This window comes from Vanacampus margaritifer, chromosome 1 (assembly GCF_051991255.1).
Source record: "Vanacampus margaritifer isolate UIUO_Vmar chromosome 1, RoL_Vmar_1.0, whole genome shotgun sequence".
NCBI classification, from domain to species: domain Eukaryota; kingdom Metazoa; phylum Chordata; class Actinopteri; order Syngnathiformes; family Syngnathidae; genus Vanacampus; species Vanacampus margaritifer.
Window position 1 is genome coordinate 60,676,836 of NC_135432.1, and position 20,407 is coordinate 60,697,242.

At 40.5% G+C, this 20,407-nt stretch overlaps 3 protein-coding genes across 9 annotated transcripts in view; 1 reads left to right on the forward strand and 2 right to left on the reverse strand.

The window, feature by feature from the left end:
- Positions 1-1,078, reverse strand: part of dync1h1 (dynein, cytoplasmic 1, heavy chain 1) — a 35,046-nt gene extending 33,968 nt beyond the window's left edge. For both annotated transcript variants that reach the window (XM_077559459.1, XM_077559449.1), the window contains exon 1: positions 710-1,078. In XM_077559459.1, the coding sequence (XP_077415585.1) occupies positions 710-959 (250 nt within the window). In that variant the 5' untranslated portion in view covers positions 960-1,078. The remainder of the gene's footprint in view (positions 1-709) is intronic.
- A 1,248-nt stretch (positions 1,079-2,326) lies between these two features.
- Positions 2,327-8,004, reverse strand: tmem30b (transmembrane protein 30B). Of its 2 annotated transcripts, none has more exons than XM_077559488.1 (8): positions 7,898-8,004; positions 7,426-7,624; positions 6,976-7,083; positions 6,662-6,769; positions 5,245-5,335; positions 5,021-5,158; positions 4,299-4,505; positions 2,327-3,100 (listed from the first exon to the last, which is right to left on the reverse strand). In XM_077559488.1, exons 2-8 carry the CDS (start codon positions 7,612-7,614, stop codon positions 2,922-2,924), a joined length of 1,020 nt encoding a protein of 339 aa, XP_077415614.1. In that variant the 5' UTR covers positions 7,615-7,624; positions 7,898-8,004; the 3' UTR covers positions 2,327-2,921. The 2 variants fall into 2 exon arrangements, with proteins under 2 accessions (XP_077415614.1, XP_077415623.1); XM_077559497.1 differs by having other exon boundaries at positions 7,973-7,990.
- A 429-nt stretch (positions 8,005-8,433) lies between these two features.
- On the forward strand, positions 8,434-20,359 carry kdm1a (lysine (K)-specific demethylase 1a). Of its 5 annotated transcripts, none has more exons than XM_077559537.1 (22): positions 8,434-8,503; positions 9,079-9,115; positions 9,820-10,119; positions 10,234-10,399; positions 11,045-11,178; positions 11,268-11,346; positions 11,435-11,527; positions 12,041-12,147; positions 12,225-12,306; positions 12,406-12,500; positions 13,541-13,558; positions 14,570-14,712; positions 14,941-15,031; positions 15,635-15,769; positions 16,362-16,435; positions 17,173-17,284; positions 17,367-17,499; positions 17,578-17,765; positions 18,170-18,284; positions 18,690-18,817; positions 18,887-19,033; positions 19,132-20,359. In XM_077559537.1, exons 2-22 carry the CDS (start codon positions 9,086-9,088, stop codon positions 19,333-19,335), a joined length of 2,574 nt encoding a protein of 857 aa, XP_077415663.1. In that variant the 5' UTR covers positions 8,434-8,503; positions 9,079-9,085; the 3' UTR covers positions 19,336-20,359. The 5 variants fall into 5 exon arrangements, with proteins under 5 accessions (XP_077415663.1, XP_077415654.1, XP_077415672.1 ...); XM_077559528.1 differs by having other exon boundaries at positions 9,820-10,118; positions 10,230-10,399; XM_077559546.1 differs by having other exon boundaries at positions 9,820-10,118; positions 10,230-10,399; positions 11,054-11,178.
- The last annotated feature ends 48 nt before the right edge of the window (positions 20,360-20,407 follow it).

Below are 20,407 nucleotides of genomic sequence, written 5' to 3' on the forward strand. Positions count from 1 at the left end.
TTTTGCAACCTCTTCCGAGAGTGCAGTGGTTATTTTGCCGTGGACGGCTCTGATTGGTCCAGAGAGCTATATTCTTAGCCTGGTGTGAAAGGCTACTTTACCGTGGTTATAGTGTTTTGGCCGTGAATATAGCGTGATGTGTACGTTGCTGGGAATATTTTTATTTTTTTGTCATGCAATGCGCGTGGTTCCTTCCTCGCTTCACTCCCGTCTGTGTCATTTCAGGGAAGTTTTCATTTTGCCACCGAAAATAAGTTGTTATCGGCATTACCAGCCTAACCCTAAGCATGACCCCCAGAGCAGGGTTATCAACCAACTCCCGGGTGGCTGCAAGAATTTGTAAACAATGTAAAAATAAAAATAAAAATAAAAAACACAAACTAAAAAGGTGCAAGCCACGAGCTGATAAAGATTCACCAGCGCAGAATATGTAATTGTAGTTCTCGCGCGATTCAAAATAACGCTAGGTGGCGAGCTGCCGGTCACGGCAAAATAACCACTGCGTATATATTTTTCATAGAAACGTCGACTCGTTAGCCACGCCTATGATAATTACGAGAGAAAGAAACAGGTCAAATATAGCGTTATTTTTATTTGATTTTTAAAGAATAACAAAACATTATGCTAGTCCATGTCTATAAATTAATGGTCAACAGACTGTAGCCGAGCTAGCTAGGTTAGCCACCCAAGAATGACGAAGAGATTTTACCTTTAAGCGCGCTTCTCTCCACCAAGATCGTGTGGACTTGAGGATCGCCCAAGAATTTCCGCATCTGCTCCACGGTGCTCTTCTCCTCCAGGGAGGTTTCCAGCGAGGCCGGGGCCTCGCCGCCATCTTCCAGGAGCAGCGGGACAAGCTTGCGAATGTGCTTCTGGAGCACCGAGGCGTCCGCCACCGTGTGAACGGCCGACACCTCCATGGAGCCGCTGTTGTCTTCACCCCCGCCTCCGTCTGACATCCTGCGAAGCGGTCTCTGACCACCGGTAAACACCGAACGACGAACAAAAGAAACTCGACTTGCTGTGGTGGAATGGTCTGCGGTAACAAACTGGGTGCCGCTGTCAAATCGCACCACCTCGGACGTCAGATTTGAGCGGTGAATTATGGTATTTGTAGTTCAAGGGGGAAGCGTTACAAAGAACCTCTCCCATTAAAACCCCATTACCCAGAATGCAGTGTACAGACGTTGATTATTTTTATTAACGCATATGACCGCTAGAGGGAAGAGGGGAGATGTCTCGTTTTTATAATACAAAGCATATCTGTGCCATCAAACGTTTTGTGTTAATTTTTACGACTACCACATACTTTTATTCCTTAATATTTGTCATATCTATATCTCAGTTTTTTTTACCATAAAAAAAACTCAGCATTTAAGATTAAATTTCAAAATAATAAATGTATTGTCCAAATTCAGAATTTGAAGCTTAGCTGAACACACTGATTTGAAAAGTTTCTAACTCTTTTTTGATTTAAAAAAAATGCGTTAGAAATTCTAAGTGATGGCACAAACTGAATTTTGAATTTTAAGCACTATTAAGTGCACTGAATTTTTAATTTCATAATGAGCAACTCCAACTGAATTTTTCACAGATTTGTTTTCTTTTTTGGAGGCCGCAGACGACAGATTTAAAAAAAAAAAATCTGATTCTCCAATTTGGGACTACTTATGGAACGTGCAGTTTATCATAATTAGACCGTGCATAACAAATACCAACTTAGGTTTGTTTTTATTTTACTTGCTTACATTAAATTTTAACTATTTTAAATTCCTCAATGTTGAACTTTGCATGTTTTTTGTTGGTTTGATAAATGCGAGTGTAAAGTAAGTAATACTTCTGATGTGACCTTTTTAATTCCCATGACTGCATAAACTATAGTCAAGTCATCTTTATCTAACCTCAATGTTGTTTGCCGGATGGACTCGCGATATGGTTACCGTGAGCATTTTTTTCGTACCCTTCCCAAAGCCCTGGAGGAATCTTGATAAATGTCTGCGCTGGGTTCACGTTTATCGTCTGCTTTCTCGTGCACATACCTGAAAAATGTTGTGCAGTTTTATTTTTTGTCAAAGGGTGGCAGTAGAGATTCGAATTAGAAATTTCTGCTTTGTGTGAATTTGGACATAAAAAATATAGTTTAATTGATGAATCTGGAGGCTGAAGCTAGAGGGGAAAATACATGTAGTCATCATGACATTTGGACTAGATGCCAACTTCAATCATAAAAAATATAAAATAATATTTATAGGCTTACAACAATTTGACAACTCACTTTTTCTCCATTTCATTTCTGGGCATTTGTACAGGAAGTTCAAGCTTCAGATTGCTTTTGCATTGTTTTATTTTATAAATAAGAGGGCAAAATGTTAAGAAGCTGTACAGAAAAGTTTCCAGTAAAATTCCATTCCCTGTATTTACATTACCCAAGATTTTTTTTTTAACGTACTAATGTAACTTAGTAAGTAAATAGTAAATACAATATGTGTAGGCTATGTTGGTAATTTAAATCAGCAATTCTATAGTGTCAAACAGAAGAACTAAACTACAGTGGAAAAAAAACCTAGGCTGACACAAAAACCCTGTCAAATAAAAAACATTGTATAAAGCAAATATACTGTACTTAAATGCAATTATCTCCATGTGCAAATCTGCTTTCATCGCAGTAGATTCATCACAGAGTAAATTCGCAACCAGCTGTACAGATTATATGTTCTTCTTATAATTTGACTTTTTGGACAATGTACTTTCAGGTTTGTAACGACAGTTGCTGTTAACAAACACCCTTAATACAAGTGTGAAGGGTTTCCTAAACTTTCCCTCATGCAGAGCCAAATCTTCATGTCTACACTATCAAATGTCCAATTATTCGTAGTGTGCATTTAAAAAAAAAAAGGCTAACAGTCAACAGAAGGCCTGGCTCAGTCCTCCTCGGGGAACTTGAATTTGGCGTAGACAATGAGCATGACCACTGACATGACGACGCACAGCGTCCCGATCACCAGGTAGGCAATACCAAGGAACTCGTTCTTGCCCCCCATCCATGACACGTTGCTGAACACCACCTTCTTCCTGCCGTCGAAGCTCAGCACGGGATAATCTGGGAGGGGGTTAAGGAAATACAACGGTGGGATAAAAAAAAAAAAATCCTTCTTTTTGCAGCTTGAAAATTACAGTTGAATATGAGCTGAGTTTTACATTCTATTTCAATATGTTATTACTATATGTTTTTATAAAGTACAATATTTTAGAATGCTATTTTCCCTTATTAAAAAGAAATTAGTTACTTTTCTCATTTGACCATGGTGTTTATTAAATATTGCGCACAAGCAGAGGTGGCAAATCCTGGTCCAGAAAGTAAAAACCCTGTCACTGTTTGGCTTTAACCCCAGGTGCTAGCTAGCTAGCTAGCTAGCTAGTTCCCTGGCTAGCTCCCATGGTGCTTGTTTACCTGCTAGGGAGCTAGCATCAATGGCTAAAGCCAAACTGTGGCCTGGATATGCCACCTCTGCACACAAGTAATACACATTATATAGAAAAACAAAACAAAAACTAATACTGAAACTAACTAAAACCAAGCATTTTTTAAATAACTAAAACTAATAAAAACTAACAGAAGCACCTTGAAAACTAATTAAAACGTGCTAAATAAAAAAAATAAATAAAAAAAACTCAAAACGAAAAAAAAACTAACTAAAATGAAAATTCCAAAACTATAATAACCCTGGTCTTGACCAAGGTAGAGCTATGCACAACAATACTGCCCCCTAGTGGTATTTTATAAGTATTTCTGAAATTAGGAATGTGCAGTGTATTTGCTGTCACCAGTTTGGTATTTGTATATACAGATTTCTATTTTATTGCTTATTCCTCATGAGGGCAGCACAGTGTCAAGAGTAGTTAGCACATCTGCCTTAGAGGTTTCAGGTCCAAGGTTTACATTTCTGCCACCATTTTGAGGACGTCCACTTGGAGGTTCCACTTAATTCATTTGTCTATTTACATAAAAACATGAACTCAAAATGTCCCCCCCGTCATCAGAGCCTCGCCCAACCTGTCAAACTGGTTAGGATGACTCGCTTGATACTCTAACATGTCACTTTCAAGAGCACACCTCCGTGTTCTGTTTGTTACCTTCAATGTGCAAACAGCCTGTACCCGATTTGCAAATAAAGCTAATTAAACTATTGTACTGTACGTATGTGTAAAAAAATGAGTATATTCTGTGCTTAGAAGACAATCCCAAATAAACAGTACATCAAACACAGATTCCAAATCTGTTACATGGACAAGGATACTGTAAGCGATATTCAGAGAGTAGTTTCCAGCTGGCAGGCCATTGGCGTAGTCGCCCTCGGTAATCCGCCGGTACAGTTTGCGGAAATCTGGCAGCGCGGCCTTTCGCATCCACACCAGGAAGTCTTGGTTGATGAAGCCGTTGTTGGTAGGGTCCGACGTGTCCAGCTCATAAGCCGGTCTGGGCCAAAATGGCGGCTTCACGGTGCCTGTAAATCAATTGGAAAAAACATTTACATTCACACCTATGGATGATTTGGAGTCTTCAATGAATCCAACAAGCATTTTCTGGAAAATGTGTGAAAAAATTTCCAGCACTGTCTTGAGTGAATTTTTGGTTAAATGGTATGTTGTGTGGCTGTGGGCTGAAAAAATATACATACTGAAAGCCTATGGGAGATAAATCCTTTCTAAATTTTTCAAATGTTAATTTAAAAAAAATGTACTGTAAAGCTACATTAAAAAAAATTTTTTTTGATAACTGGCCATGATGATTATCTAAGACTACCATAACAAAAATACATGAGATTTCAGTGTGAAAAAAATCTCTTACATATGGTAAATTTTAGAAATAGTCAATTTCCTTTTTACACTGCATAACTAATGTTATGTCAAGCTGGGTGACACTGTCCAGACTGTTATCTACAGCCAACCAACAACTTTATTTGCTTCAAAAATCAGTGAAAAAAAATCTGGGAACACAGCAGAGGAACACTGTACTAACCATTGAACGCATTCCTCAGCGGCGTATTACTGGGGTTCCTGAACTTGGTGTTGTAATCGGTCCACCAAGCGATCCCTTTTCCATCCAAGGGCACCTCCCTTTGCTGGCCGTTCACGATCTGAAACAACCTGAAGGTGTCTAACGGGAACAAAGGAAGACGTGAATGGAAAAAAAAAAGACCAAAAAAAAAGAAGGACGAGGCGATCAGGATGAAACGCACGTACCGTTAAACATGCTGTTTGCTATCGCGCCACACGGCACAATTGGTCGGTTGTTGCCGTCAAATCGATAGGGCGCACATTGATCAAAGGGTTCCTTTGGAAAAGATCAGAAAAACAGCAAGACCCAAATGTTTACTAGCTCTTTGACTGCCAGACGTTTTCAGAAAAGGGATGCCGTGGGTGCCAGCCGATTTTAGCATTTTGACTGATCTTTCAAGGTCCACAGAAAATTATGTGTTTGGACTATGGAAACACACATACTACCAAATGAAAGATTGGACTCTCATCTTTCATCAGAAAAAAAAGTTTGTTTCTACCTTATTTTCAGTAATCAACAATAGAAAATGGTTAGTTTCACCTCTGTTTTGAAACAAACGTCTTTTAACGTCTTTGGCACTCCTCCATAGGATTTTACCAAACGTTATTTAACGTTTTTGGCAGTCAAAGAGTTAATTACGATTTTAATCACCCGACACTCATAATTTTTAATTGTAATTAATCGCATGACTTCAATAGTTAACTCACGATTAATCATAAATTTGATATCTGTTCTAAATGTACAATTTTAAAAAATTATCGTTTTTCATACTGTTGTTAACAATAGTGGAAAAAATGTAAACTAATAGAAATAGTTCAAATTCATTTTTGACGTCAATAGCAATGGCAGTGAATGAGCTAGAAAAGATCATATATTGGCATAATCATAATTAAAGGGACATTCAGTGATCCTAGCGCCATCTAGTGGTGAACTAATAATTCATTAAAAAAAAAACTGTCGATAGTATGCAAAAAAAAAAAAAAAAAATCTATAATCATAGGTCTAGTAATAATTAATCATATTACACGGCTGCAGTCTCACCTTACTCGAGCTGCCATGTTTCGCCGCCATCTTCCTGCTACGGATGCCCAAAGGACAACTTTCGACCGCAGCTTACCTTCCTCAACTGGGGCCTGCAATTGGTCGTCACTTGCTCCCATGATTTGGGCCTCTCTTGTCACTTTCTGCTTTGCTCTCGCAAGCTTTTACTAGCTTTTTTTTTTTTTTTACTAACTTCTCTCGCAGCTAGCAGCTCTTGTTAGCCACTTCAACCTATGGGTCCGACAAACTCCTGCTAGCTGCTCCGGCTAATTCCGTCTCGCTCGGTCTTTCTGCGTCGTTTGCCGGGCTTCACAACGCTGGCCAAGATGCTCGTTTGTTCACGCAAAATAAGAATTGGTGGTAGGCTTGCGAAATGTGGTCTCTATGAGCCACCGTAGTGTGCGTGGTCCTAACGCCATTCTTTGACCACTAGATGGCGCTAAGGACTACACACTGGGTTTTTAATGCATAAGGTAATGATAAAGAAGAAGAAGCCCTTTGTCAAGAAACGATGTGCCGACTTCATTTCAGTTAAATTACATGGCAAGTGGTTTAGCTCACCTTGAAGTAGGACAGATCTCCGTAAAGCTGGCCGTCATCTCTGGAGACGCCGTACCTTCTGTAGTTCTGGAAGTAGTTGGACAAGCCGTAATAGAAGAACACCGGCCCCTGTCAGAGACATACCCCCCCAAATAAGCGGTCAAGCGTCAGATGTAGGAGCGCTGTTTGCTAAAATATAGCAAGATAGTAAATTGATTGCTTTATCTTGGTGTAATCCCCCCCCCCCCCCCCATCACAAAAATGTTGCACTTGAACAGCAGGTGTGAATTTATCTATTAATTTTTTTACATATACTGTTTAATAGTCCAGGGCACCTCAAGCAAGCTGTTGATGGAGAACTGCAGCGTGCAAACACAGTCCTGCACGCTAGGGTCTGAGCACCTGAAGCAAGGCGAGTCCTGTTCCACGCCCGTGTAGTCAAGCTGTAGAAGAAGGAGAAAATAAATTTAAAAAAGGCTAATGCTTGATTATTGATGAACCACCAGTGTACCACATTACTCATATCACACCTTTAAAAAGGTCAAGAGTGCGGTATTGTTTTCAAAGCCGTTATGGTTAAATAAAGACTGGAACAGTAATTTCATGGAAATATTATTTATATACTGTATTCAAAATGTTTTAGTTGGAAATGACATCAGAAAACAATCCCCACCTGTAAGTTACATGACATTAGCATCAAATACATTCCGACTAAAATGGCTGCAAAAAAACAAAACAAAAAAAGTGTCCTACAAAGAGTCCAGGGGTAAAATCAAGCCTTTTACCTCCAGTACTTGGATGCTGCGTGAAGTGATCAAGAGGGCAACGCCGATGCCGATGAAGGCCAAACCGATGAGAACAAACCCGGGGATGATGATGCCAGCTGAAAGCATGGGCTGCCAGGCTGGTAGCCTCTGCTGGGTGAAGGCAGTGTTGTCAGGCCGGTTGGTCGACTCATTCTCTTCCTTTACCATTTTCTAGGCTCTGTGGAGCAAAGTGACAATCAGATTTCGGTCCATATATTAAATTAAGTGTGTTCAGATTAATTAAAGCAACTTTTTTTTTTAATTCTGATATGTAGTGTTTTTTTTAGAGTACTTAAAAAGTGTTTTAAGGAACTGTGACGCAAACGTTTACTTCCTGTAAAACCACCAAGCAATAGCCAGACCCCAAGGTAACTCAATCACACAGACAATCAACAGCGTGGGATAAATTAATCATAAATATCTATGTTAACAATTTTTAACGCTTACTTACACAATGACGACTCAAATACCGAAAAAAAAGTCCCGATTGCTTCTTACGGTAGGCGTGCTGCACACAGCGGCTCACCTTTACCTGTCTTCTTTCTTCTAGTTTTTAGCCCCGCCTGTTGTTTTTCGCCGTTATGACGTCAGATATGCAGGTGTGCGCAAGCGCAGACCTGAGAGCAGTCTCACGTCTAAAAAAAATTATATTCTCTGTCTTTCTTATCTGAAAGAACTGAACATGTATTTGTTTTCGTTTGTTTACGTATTTGCTTTGTTGTAGTGACCAAATACGGAAGTGTACACATTTTGAAGCGCTCTTAAAATAATAATAATAGTAAAATTAATACTACTACTACTACTAATAATAATATTAACAATAATAATAATAATAACTTCTTAAAATAATAATAATAATAATAATAATGACCTCTTAGATTCAGCACCAGCAACTTTTCCGGTTTTAGTTTTGACTGATAGATGTTTGAGCCAATCAAATGGATGTAAACGTCCTGGCCAACCCTTGGAGTGTCCATTCAGCATCGAGTTTTTTGATAGCAGCGTTGGGTCGAAGCACTGTGCGGTCTTTGTTTTGACATCTGCGGGGGTTTGCGAGGTAAAATTCATGTTTATAATAATTTAAAGTGTACATTTGTTTCTCAAATTATTACTAAGGTGTCGTTGCTAATGTGCCTTAAACGTACCAACATATTATCTATAGAAAGCTCCCCCCCCCTGCAAATCGCACCTGCCATTACGTGAATGCTAGCCGGGGCTCATTGTTAGCAGCTAATGTAGCCTGCTAATATTTCAGAAACGTGAATGTCCTACTTTTATTATCTTTAAGTAATGAAGGCTTGAACTCCTGTTTGTTTTACATAGACCTAGTGTGGTCATGACTTTAATGTTAAGGTGCTATTGAAGGTCAATGTGAACAAATATTTCGTCTGTAGCATTGAAATAATAAGCTGCAGCCTGCTAGCATTGCAGTGATCGCTAGCTAGCCTTATTGTTCATAATGGACGGCAGCGGTGTTACGATCGTTTGATAAGTGAATAAAACAGATAGTGTAAACTATGCCGCGACTTCTAATTCGTTTGATTTTGTTGTTTAGCCAAGTTATAAATAATGTTTTTAATGGCCGCATTTGTTCGTAACACTATTATTCTGGTTCTGTCTTCATCTCTTCAGTGTTTGAATGGATATAACCAGGTGCACGGAGAAATGGGTAAAACAAGACAATGTTATTGTATCATAGAGCATCCTTTTTTTCTTTATTTGATAAAACCATGACATCCACGCACGATTAACGCCACTTAATTCATCCAGTCTTTTTTTGGGCGTGTTTTGAGGCAACCTTGGTTGGTTATTATTAGCATGTTGTAACACAAGAATGAAAAGGATCTGAAAAGTCTTCTTTTAACACTACATCCAACCCTCACAATCCAGAATATAACGCGGGCACGGGTGTGTTTATTTTTATTTCAGCAGATCACACAGTTGTCATCTTCATTTTTGTTTTATGGTACAGTGAACCCACACCAAAGCGAAGGCAAGAACTGCATCATCCAACCTCATCACTCAGTCAACTATTGACGACTTTAAACACTTAACTAGAACACTACACCGGGAGGTCACACGTTATTTTGGGTCCAAAGCTGAAGTGTTTTCCGATGGTACCCCAACAGTTGTAAAAATCTCATTTTTTGTTATTTAATCAAGGCAGATTGATTAAAAATAAATAAAATAAACGACCTGGAAGTATTCTATCAAGCTGGCCGGCACTCACCTGAAAAAATAAGTGGATCGTCGCCAATAGGCGAATCTTTGTTCAACAAAATCGCAAATGGCCGAGGGTTCACTGTACAACCATTTTATGCATTTCAACATTGCAAATTGAGCCATTAATTCCTTAGTTATCTCTCTTCCCAGGAGAGGCCTCCAACATCCTCCATCATGTTGTCAAGTAAGAAATCAGATGCCGGGTCCTCGTCCTCCTCCTCTTCATCCTCAGCGGGTGCGGCGGGAGGTGACAGGGCCCAGGGGTCTGATGTCCAGGTGGCTGCTTCCGTCTCGGCTGCGGGTCCTATGGAAATAAAGAAGAAGGAGAGGTCGTCCCCTAGCGGTGAGTCAGGAGGAGCCCCTCTGCCTCACCAGGGTGGAGGAGGCCCCGGCGTGCTGGACCCGGACTCGGCTGAAGTCCGCAGGACGAGTCGACGCAAGCGACAAAAGGTAAACATTTTAGAATTGTATTGGTGGGCTTCGCTGGCGGTAACGTCAAAATGACTGGGGCGTGTTGTAGAAATGCGGGTTTTAATGATGCTTTTATTGTGCCTACTGTTGCAGGTGGAGTACCGCGAGATGGACGAGAGCCTGGCCAATCTGTCTGAGGACGAATATTACTCGGAGGAGGAGAGGAACGCCAAGGCGGAGAAAGAGCGGAAGCAGGTCATCCCGCCACCAGCCCCTCCGCCAGAAGAGGAGAACGACAGTGAGCCCGAGGAACCATCTGGTGAGTCTCTGCTCCGTTTGGAAGACGCGCCATTCGTCTGTAGAAAACAATGGACATTTAAATTATACATTTTTTTTTTTTACTGTACAGGTAATGTTTATTATTTCAACATTTTTATATACAAAAAAATATATAATAATAATAATAAGAAGAAGAATAAAATAAACATTAAAAAAATTAAATACTCACCATATGAGGAAGCTTGCCACTTAATGCATATGATGGATTAAGGTTATTATAGTTATGAAAAATAACAAACATTTATATGAACTGATTTACTCCCAAAAACGTATAAATAAGTTTTATTTTAAATGTTTTAAGTGTCCCAAAGACGTATTTATACGTTTTTATGTTTTATTTATTTATTTAGTTATGCTGAAACAGTTTAGGAAATGGTAGTTATTACGAAAACGGCCAGCAGGTGGTAGCAGAGCAAAATAGATCAACCTGGGCCATGTGGAAAAAAAGCCACAGTTCTAAACAGATTTGTGAATAATGATGAAACTTAGCTATAGGCCATACAGAAAAAGTAAGTTGGAAGAAGTAAAACATTTGTAAAAAGAACAAAACAGCCAAATTTTGCTGTTGTGCTATAGTTATTTTTTTAAATAAAGATAAGCATTAACAGACTATGTCCATAATCAGGTGTGGAAGGCGCTGCTTTTCAGAGTCGCCTCCCCCACGACCGCATGACATCCCAAGAGGCCGCCTGCTTCCCCGACATCATCAGCGGCCCCCAGCAGACTCAGAAGGTCTTCCTCTACATCCGCAACCGTACAGTAAGTGCAACCACACCAGCGTGACCTCTTCAAAAAGCCTCGACTTCCGAACTTCATCTTTCCATCCGTGTTTAACCCCCACCTACTAGCTTCAACTTTGGCTGGACAACCCAAAGATCCAGCTGACTTTTGAGACTACCGCACAGCAGCTTGAAACGCCGTACAACAGTAAGACACGTCAAATAATAGTAGTAGAAATGATCGAAATTCAAATGTTCCTTCTGTTGCGATTGAGCGTTCTTTTGTTTCCTCTCAGGTGACGCTGTGCTGGTGCACAGGATACACAGCTACCTTGAACGGCACGGACTTATCAACTTTGGCATTTACAAGAGGGTCAAGCCTCTGCCCAGTAAGTTGGCTTATGGCGGGAAGAAAAACAGACCTTATTACACCATCAAATTATCAGCTGTGTGGTCCACTCAAGCAAATAAAAAACCTCATCTCAAATAAATGCCTATGCAGCATAAAGCTACTTAACTAAAAAAACAAAACAAAAAACTTTTACTCGTCAAGTATATTTCAGAGCCTGTACTTTTTTTTAAAAACTTTTACTTGAGTAATTATTTGAGTGAGTACTTTTACCAAAGTTGTACTTTTACTCAAATAGAGAATGTCAGTACTTTTCCCATCTCTGTTAGTAAGTAATATGCATCATAACTATGGCGTTTTTATTTATTTATTTATTTTTTTTTTTAGCACTGCTAGCTAGCAATTTGTACAAATATCTCTCTATAGACATCTCCGGCTACAATTTGCAAAAGTACGGTACAGCAGGTCGGGTTGATGGATTCCCAATTCTTCCGCCTTTTATTAGATGCCATTGTGACTTTTGAAATGAATTGTTGACCGTGCTTTGTTACAGCCAAGAAGACTGGAAAGGTGATCGTGATCGGTGGAGGGGTGTCCGGCTTGGCTGCAGCGCGGCAACTGCAGAGCTTTGGGATGGATGTCACTGTATTAGAAGCCAGGGTGTGTATGCTACACAATTATATATTTTGAGTCTGACTGTTAGAATTTCTTGATTTCCTTTGGAATCTTGTTCATAGGATCGCGTTGGAGGCAGAGTGGCCACATTTAGGAAGGGCAACTATGTAGCAGATCTCGGCGCCATGGTGGTGACAGGCCTGGGTATGTATGAGCCAATCGTTTGTCTTTATTGTCATCAACCTGTAGAGGGTGCTGTTGCGTCTAAATATTTCCATCTGTCTGGTTTGTGCACTTGCTCAGGAGGGAATCCCATGGCAGTGGTCAGTAAGCAGGTTAACATGGAGCTGGCCAAGATCAAACAGAAGTGTCCGCTGTATGAAGCCAATGGCCAGGCTGTGAGTATGATCGGCTTAAAAGTGAGAAGCAGCTTGCTAAACTGCAAACAGGCAGCAAGTTGCTGACATGTGCTTGCATTTGGCATGATAGCAAATCGTTTTCCTCATACAGTGGCTGAAACGGTGCTAGGATTGAACAGAGTGGAATTTATTTGTCCAATTGCATTTTTTAAATTATATCATTCAATTTAATGTTGATTTTGTGTTGCACACTACACAGAACTACACTTTGTAGTAATAAAAATTAGGGCCGATGCCAATAGCGATTTTTGGCAGAAAAAAAATACAGATTAATCTGCCGATTATTTAAGAACATATATTTAATGCATAAAATTGTGTTCCCACTGCATTTGTGTGTGAATATTCATTATTTGAGGGAAAAACACTCCAGAAGTCGATGTTAACTTACTGTTGGCATTTGAATGGGATCTTCCCTTAACTTTTAGCATTAGCACTAGGCTAGCAATTTAAAAACAAAGCATATAAATAAATATACCGTGAAATTACAGTGGAATTCTTATCGTCGTGCATTTAGTTTTACAGTTAACTCCAGCTGTCATCAAACAGCTTAAAGGACGCTTAGGGACAACAGAATAACCAGCATAAGATGCGCTACACACATGCTAGTTACTAATGCTATGCAAGCAAAATGGTGCATTCAGGGTACTTTTACAGCGTCGGAAACTTTGGCTTTCTTTGATGATGAAGTTTTAAGGGGCAAATAATCGGCCATTTGGCCGATTGTTTGAAGGCCTATAATGGACCGATTATAATCGGAGGCCGATTAATTAAAAATAATGTGCATAATAATGAACCGTGGCGTTATTTAACCTCCAAACAACTGCTGCAGAGCACAAAACTGATCTGGCCTAATGTCATTCAGTCTCCTCTAAGACTCCAGTAACAGGGTGGAGGCTTTTGAGGCGTCACAAATGAAATGTACATGTTTTCCTTTTGTTGACTTAATATGTTCTCTCTCCTTCCCTCCCTTCCCCCCGCCCCTCCCCTCTCTTGTTTCGCCAACCACTGAACAACTAAAGGGTGAACGGTGCACTAGTGTATGTATTGGTTTACTTACATCATCCATTTCTTCTTTCATGTACTGAATATCATTGTGGAGACAACACCATTATTTCCCTTCTCATTTTCCTGGCTTCTCCTGTTTAGAATAAGATAAGCCTGTTATTAGCCTCGCAATAGGGGAATTCCAGTTCAGAAAAGTGGACAGTTGCACACAAGAATGTTATCAACAGATATACGGAAGAGGATTAGGGCCAGTGAAGAGAAGATAAAAAAAAAAAGGGTTGGCAGGATTCCCACTTAAATCTCAGAATTTTGACTTTAACTCATTCACTGCCATTGACGGCTATAGACGTCAAAAATTCATTTGAACTATTTCTATTAGTTTAACTTTTTTTTTTCACTTTTGAAAGAAATTCTGAATTCTCATTTTAGAGTCAAAATTCTGAGATTAAAGACAGAATTCTCACTTTAAAGTCAGAATGCTGCGAGTAAAGTCGGAATCCTGCCAAACTTGAGTTTTTTCCCCGTCACTGGCCCCAATCCTCGTTTGCTGCCACAATGTTGTGCTCGTAATTTACATTTTTGCTACTCGCAGCCCAAAACAAAAAATAGGATCAGATGTCAGGTTACTTGTAAAACATCAATAATGTATAATTATAAACAGACCTTTTTGTCATATTTTTTTCCAAGAGGAAAATTTAACTTGGTAGTGGTTAGACTTTAAAGCTGTTCATATTCAAATAATTTCCATTAATTGTCGCCAAAGCTTGATAAATGTGAAGTTTGTGCTTTTGACTTGTCACTCATAATCCTTTCTTTTTAACGGGTGTGTGGCTATGGCCCTGCATTGTGTGTACGTTAGTCAACTGACTTTTGCATGTTCATTTTAAATAGCAATAAATTGTGAATGTAAATGCACAACCCTTTTAAACACAGTGTTGATTAAATATATTACAAATCAATATTGTATTTCAGTTGTAGCCAATTGGCGATGATGGCTCAGCGTGTTTGTTCAAAGACTCCCTTTTTTGTTTTTGCGCGTTTAGGTGCCTAAAGAAAAAGACGAGATGGTGGAGCAGGAGTTCAACAGACTGCTGGAGGCCACCTCCTTCCTCAGCCACCAGCTGGACTTTAACTTCCTCAACAACAAGCCCGTCTCCCTGGGACAAGCCCTGGAGGTGGTCATACAGTGAGTACAGTGCTCATATCCAATATTCTATACAGTTAGCATGAGTTAGCATATTCTTCAGGTGGCCTGATTTCAAGCCAGTATCTCTTTTACTTATTGATTACCGTAAATGTGTGGTCTGCAAACAAACAGCAAATTGAAAACCTCATTAGCAACATGTTACCTGTCCTGAATGTCAAATGCCGTTGTCCAAATACTTTTGGACATAAATGTATGATATATGTGTAGGCTGCAGGAGAAGCATGTAAAAGATGAACAGATAGAACACTGGAACAAGATTGTGAAGACGCAAGAAGAGCTCAGAGATCTGCTCAACAAGGTGAGCAATAGAAAATAAAAAAATATATTTTTAATTAAATGAAATAAAAATATTTAAAAAAAGAAATATAATGAAAATATTATTTTATTATTTTTTTAAATTTTTATTTCATTTATTATATAAATTAATATTTTTTTTAAATTTAAAAATTAACTCTTTGACTGCCAGACGTTTTCAGAAAAGGGATGCCGTGGGTGCCAGCCGATTTAAGCATTTTGACTGATCTTTTGACTGATCTTTCAAGGTCCACAGAAAATTATGTGTTTGGACTATGGAAACACACATACTACCAAATGAAAGATTGAACTCTCATCTTTCATCAGAAAAAAAAGTTTGTTTCTACCTTATTCCGTTTTTCAGTAATCAACAATAGAAAATGGTTAGTTTCACCTCTGTTTTGAAACACACGTCTTTTAACGTCTTTGGCACTCCTCCATAGGATTTTACTAAATGTTATTTAACGTTTTTGGCAGTCAAAGAGTTAAGAAATAAAAAAAATAATGAAATAAAATAAAAATAATATATTTTTATTTCTTTAAAAAAACATTAGAATTATTATTCAGAATTAAAATCTGAATCCTACCCTGGTCTTTCCCTGCCTAGATGGTGTCCACTAAGGAGCGCGTGAAGGAGCTCCATCAGCAGTTCAAAGAGGCCAGCGACGTCAAACCGCCCAGGGACATCACGGCCGAGTTCCTGGTGAAGAGCAAGCACAGAGACCTCACGTCACTCTGCAAAGTGAGCTGACCAATCACAACGCCATAGCTATGCTATACTACTGACACAATATGGAGTTGTTGTGGCAACTTGCACTCATTTGAAAAGACTTTTGGGGGTGCGCCTGTGGGAATTTTTTTTGTCCCTGTTGAAAAGCAGTGAAGGATTCCCGAGCGACATTTGACCTCAGACGTCTCGGCCAAGGCTTCAATTACAAGGTTCCAGTCATAGAACGAGCACTCACGTTATAGAAGCTAACTCTTTCCAAGCGGGCATTTGCGGCTTTACGTTACATACCGCCTGTCTGCGTTGGACATCGTCTGCTGCTACTCTTGAGGCGCAATTAGATTTCCTAAAGGTTATAATTGGTAGCAAGGGATATTTTACCAACAGCCCGACCCGGAATCTTTTAATACAACGCTATCGAACGAAACCAGACAGGCTATGTTTAAGTGGTTTAATGTCTCGGCGGGATGTATTATTAGCACCGGCGCTTGGAAGTTTTATTTTGGCGGGGTGTGCAGATAAATCACCTCGAAAGCACGAACCGCTCGATGGTCTCAGTGTGAACCGACGGGTCAAAAAGGGTCAAAAAACGTTGTGCTTTGTGCAGGAGTACGACGAGTTGCAAGAGATGCAGGGGAAGCTGGAGGAGAAGCTTCAGGAGTTAGAGGCCAACCCGCCCAGGTATCCAAACGACTTTGTACATATCATGGCTGCTCATATTCTTAACCTTTACCCTTTAGGTGAAGAATAAGTCTATAGTAATATATACTTTAAAAACAAAAAATAAGGATTATTTGTATTGATGAGCTGAGAGTAGTTGAGAAATCTCAGTGACAGCATAGCCATCCGTCTAAAACTTTATTTTGGTTCAGTCGGTAGGCTTTATTTTTAATACATATTTGTCTGGATACGTTCAGTGTTTATTAAGTGTAATACACATGTTTTCATGAAACACAAAAAGTTGAAGCGGAAAAGTAACTGATTTGTTACCATTATTATTGTAATCTGATTTAAATACGGTATTTTGGCTAATATTCAATTAGTGGAATATGAGTTAAGCGGCAAAATCCAGCCGTTTTTATCAATATTAGAAGGCGGCCATTTTGCTACTTGCTGTTGAGTGAAAATGACATCACAGGTCTCAAGTGACAACCAATCACAGCTCAGCTACAGAAAACAGGGGAGCTGTGACTGGTCGTCGCCTGAGCAAGTGTGATGTCATCTTTAGTCGACAGCAAGTGGCAAAATGGCCGCTCCCTGAGATGCATAAAAATGACTGGATTTTGCTTCATTACTCACATTCCACAAATGTAATATTAATCAGAATGTCACGTTTAGACTAATGACATTTTAAATCGCGCAGCCTAACTTGCTATCATCATCTCCCTTTTCCTCTTTTTTTTTTTTTTGGCCTGCAGTGACGTGTACTTGTCATCAAGAGATCGCCAGATACTGGACTGGCACTTTGCCAACTTGGAATTTGCCAACGCCACGCCCCTCTCCACCCTTTCGCTCAAACACTGGGATCAGGCACGGGTTTTGTTTTCACGCCCCCCCCCCCCCCCCTAAACGTCTTTAACGGCCATGCTGACGCGCGACTTCCTTTCCACAGGACGACGACTTTGAGTTCACCGGCAGCCACCTGACCGTGAGGAACGGTTACTCGTGCGTGCCCGTGGCTCTGGCGGAAGGCTTGGACATCAAACTCAACACGGCGGTGCGGCAGGTTCGATACACGGCGTCTGGTGAGTCTCTTTCGTCAGAAATGCCATTTATAGAAGATACGTGTTTTGACATGCCCCTCCCCCCCACCACCATTCCAGGTTGCGAGGTAATCGCCGTCAACACCCGTTCCGCCACGCAGACGTTCATCTACAAGTGCGACGCGGTGCTGTGCACGCTACCGCTCGGCGTGCTCAAGCAGCAGCCGTCTGCCGTGCAGTTTGTGCCGCCGCTGCCCGAGTGGAAGACCTCCGCCATACAGAGGATGGGCTTTGGAAACCTCAACAAGGTTTGCGAGCGTGAACGTAGCTTCAACATGTTTAAAAAAAACACTCCCAGTTGAAGTCTATTGTCAAATTAATCATAAAGCAAAGCGGCGTTCTCGTGGCGTTGACCTTGATGCTGAACGTCCATGCAGACGAAAGAACTTATTGATAATGTGATATTATCATCATTATTATTATTATTACACTATATTTTTTCTGAATCATTGGCGTAAGAGTGTGCGGGACACACGCATCATTCTGTACTATGAGGACGTTCGTGTCCTCCCCTGTTCTGCCGCAGTGCATTATTATGCAATGCGCTGCAGTACCCGCTGTCATCAGCAGGGGGAGCTCACTCAAAACATTCATCCAATACAAATCCCTTTATGCTTTCCTACTGCTCAATTGTACCTTCCGTCTTTTTCAGGTGGTGCTGTGTTTCGACCGCGTGTTCTGGGACCCGAGCGTCAACCTGTTCGGTCACGTGGGCTCCACCACGGCCAGTCGGGGCGAGCTATTTCTCTTCTGGAACCTCTACAAAGGTGAAGTCTCCCTGTTGCTGAAAATAAGACATTTATATTTTTTTTTATTAAAAACTACAAATTGGAGCTAAGTTTAATTATTCTGATATTAACATTCTTTTTTTTACTTTTAAATAAAATTACAAAAAATAAAAAAAAATATACATACTTACCTTTTTTTCTGTTTGGGCCACAATATTTTCAGTACGTATTTTGTACATAAGGAGAACAATTTTTCCCTTTCACAACATAAACTGCTACTTGAGGTATGTAACAATTTAGCTCTGGATGCTAATTGTTAGCATGTCAATGACGATTTCCATTTAATGTTAGCATTAAGCTATCAGGGCCAGTTGTTTGGATGTTTTAGATAAACAAGAATCCAATAATACTGAAATCCCGCCAATGTGACTTGGTCCCTCCCAGCTCCCATCCTGCTGGCGCTGATGGCGGGCGAGGCGGCCGGCATCATGGAGAACATCAGCGACGACGTCATCGTGGGACGCTGCCTCGCCATCCTCAAGGGGATCTTCGGAAGCAGTGCCGTGCCTCAGGTAAACCGACTCAAAATTCCAACTCCGGCCCGGAAGTTCCCGCGTTAACCTTGTCCGTTGCCGTGGCAGCCAAAGGAGACGGTGGTGACGCGCTGGCGCGCCGACCCTTGGGCGCGGGGCTCCTACTCGTACGTGGCGGCCGGTTCTTCGGGCAACGACTACGACTTGATGGCGCAGCCCATCACGCCAGGTCCCGCCATCCCGGGAGCCTCGCAGGTAAGCGTTCACGTACATACCGTAATACACTTTATAATAACATCTAATGTCAAGAATACATCACGATAATTAAAAACATTATTTTCTCGATATTCCAGCCCGTCCCCCGCCTCTTCTTCGCCGGCGAGCACACCATCAGGAACTACCCGGCCACGGTACACGGCGCCCTCCTCAGCGGCCTCCGTGAGGCCGGACGCATCGCCGACCAGTTCCTCGGCGCCATGTACACCCTCCCCAGGCAGGCCACGCCCACCGCCGCCAGCAACCCACCTCAGACTCAGCCCGCCGCCGCCACAGTCTAAAACCTTTCTCCTCAGACTACAAAGACTTTTTTTTTTTTTCCCCTCCCTCCCCGGGGATGTGAGCCGTCGTCAACATTCCAAATGAAAAGCGGCCCGGATGATGAGATGAGACTTGGGGGAGGGGCAACGTCTTCATTTTTGAAGCACGGACTTCATTTGTTTGGACATGTGAACCCGCCACACACAAAAAAAAAAAAAAAGAAGCCATTCAAGTGCAGCTGGACGTGTCCTCAGTTAGGTTGTGGAGTGTAGTATAGCTTGTATGAAAAAGATATATTGAAAAGAATGGCATTATTTCACCGTGTTTGCTATGACTTTTTTTTTGTTATTATTAAATGACTGAAACCACAACTTGAAATGGTGTATGATGGCTACCAGAAAATTGTGGTTTAACATCATTACAGTGGGTCTAAAAATTCTACATACCTTTAAAATGCCAGGTTTTTTAATGATATAAAATGAAATTAAAAGACAATTCTCCCAACATTTCCCACACATTATCTCACCTAACCCGTGCAACCTAATTGAAAAATATTAATGTTAACGAGGCTGAGCTAAAAATTGTGAAAAGACATGGAACGAGCTGAACATGTTGGAGTTGTAATGGTTTGTATCTGTCATTAGATGTGGACACTAGATGAATAGGATTTTGTTGTTGCATTTTTGACTTGAAAATGTTGTGAATGGGAATAAGATCGCTTGAGTGATCAGAACATGTTGGAAGTGGAATGTTTGAATCAGTCGAGAAATGTTGAGCAAGAAAGGAAAATGTAGAATATGCCTTGTATATGGGATTTATTTTTATGAATTTGTAATGAAAGTGACATAACTGTTCATTGAGAATGAACGGTGAATTTTTGTGGGAAGTGAATTGACTTGTAGAACATGACAGTGAATTAAAAGTTTTTTTTAAAGAGTCCCTAAGATGAATTTCAAAAAGGGATGACATGAATCTGTGATCTTGAGTGCATCACTATAAATGATTGGGTGGGAAAAATTTAAATGTTCGCAATGAGAAAAGTAATACCCTGGATGGTGGGAATTTTCCAAATATGTTGAAGTTGGAATGGTG

Coding starts and splice junctions, on each gene's coding strand:
- tmem30b (XM_077559488.1), bottom strand. CDS start 7,614: ATGGTAAAGGAAGAGAATGAGTCGACCAACCGGCCTGACAACACTGCC. Junction 7,084..7,425: donor GCAGCATCCAAGTACTGGAG/GTAAAAGGCTTG, acceptor CTTCTTCTACAG/CTTGACTACACGGGCGTGGA. Junction 5,159..5,244: donor AGCAAACAGCATGTTTAACG/GTACGTGCGTTT, acceptor TGTTCCCGTTAG/ACACCTTCAGGTTGTTTCAG.
- kdm1a (XM_077559528.1), top strand. CDS start 9,086: ATGGATATAACCAGGTGCACGGAGAAATGG. Junction 15,770..16,361: donor ACCTCACGTCACTCTGCAAA/GTGAGCTGACCA, acceptor TGCTTTGTGCAG/GAGTACGACGAGTTGCAAGA. Junction 18,285..18,689: donor CTTCTGGAACCTCTACAAAG/GTGAAGTCTCCC, acceptor GGTCCCTCCCAG/CTCCCATCCTGCTGGCGCTG.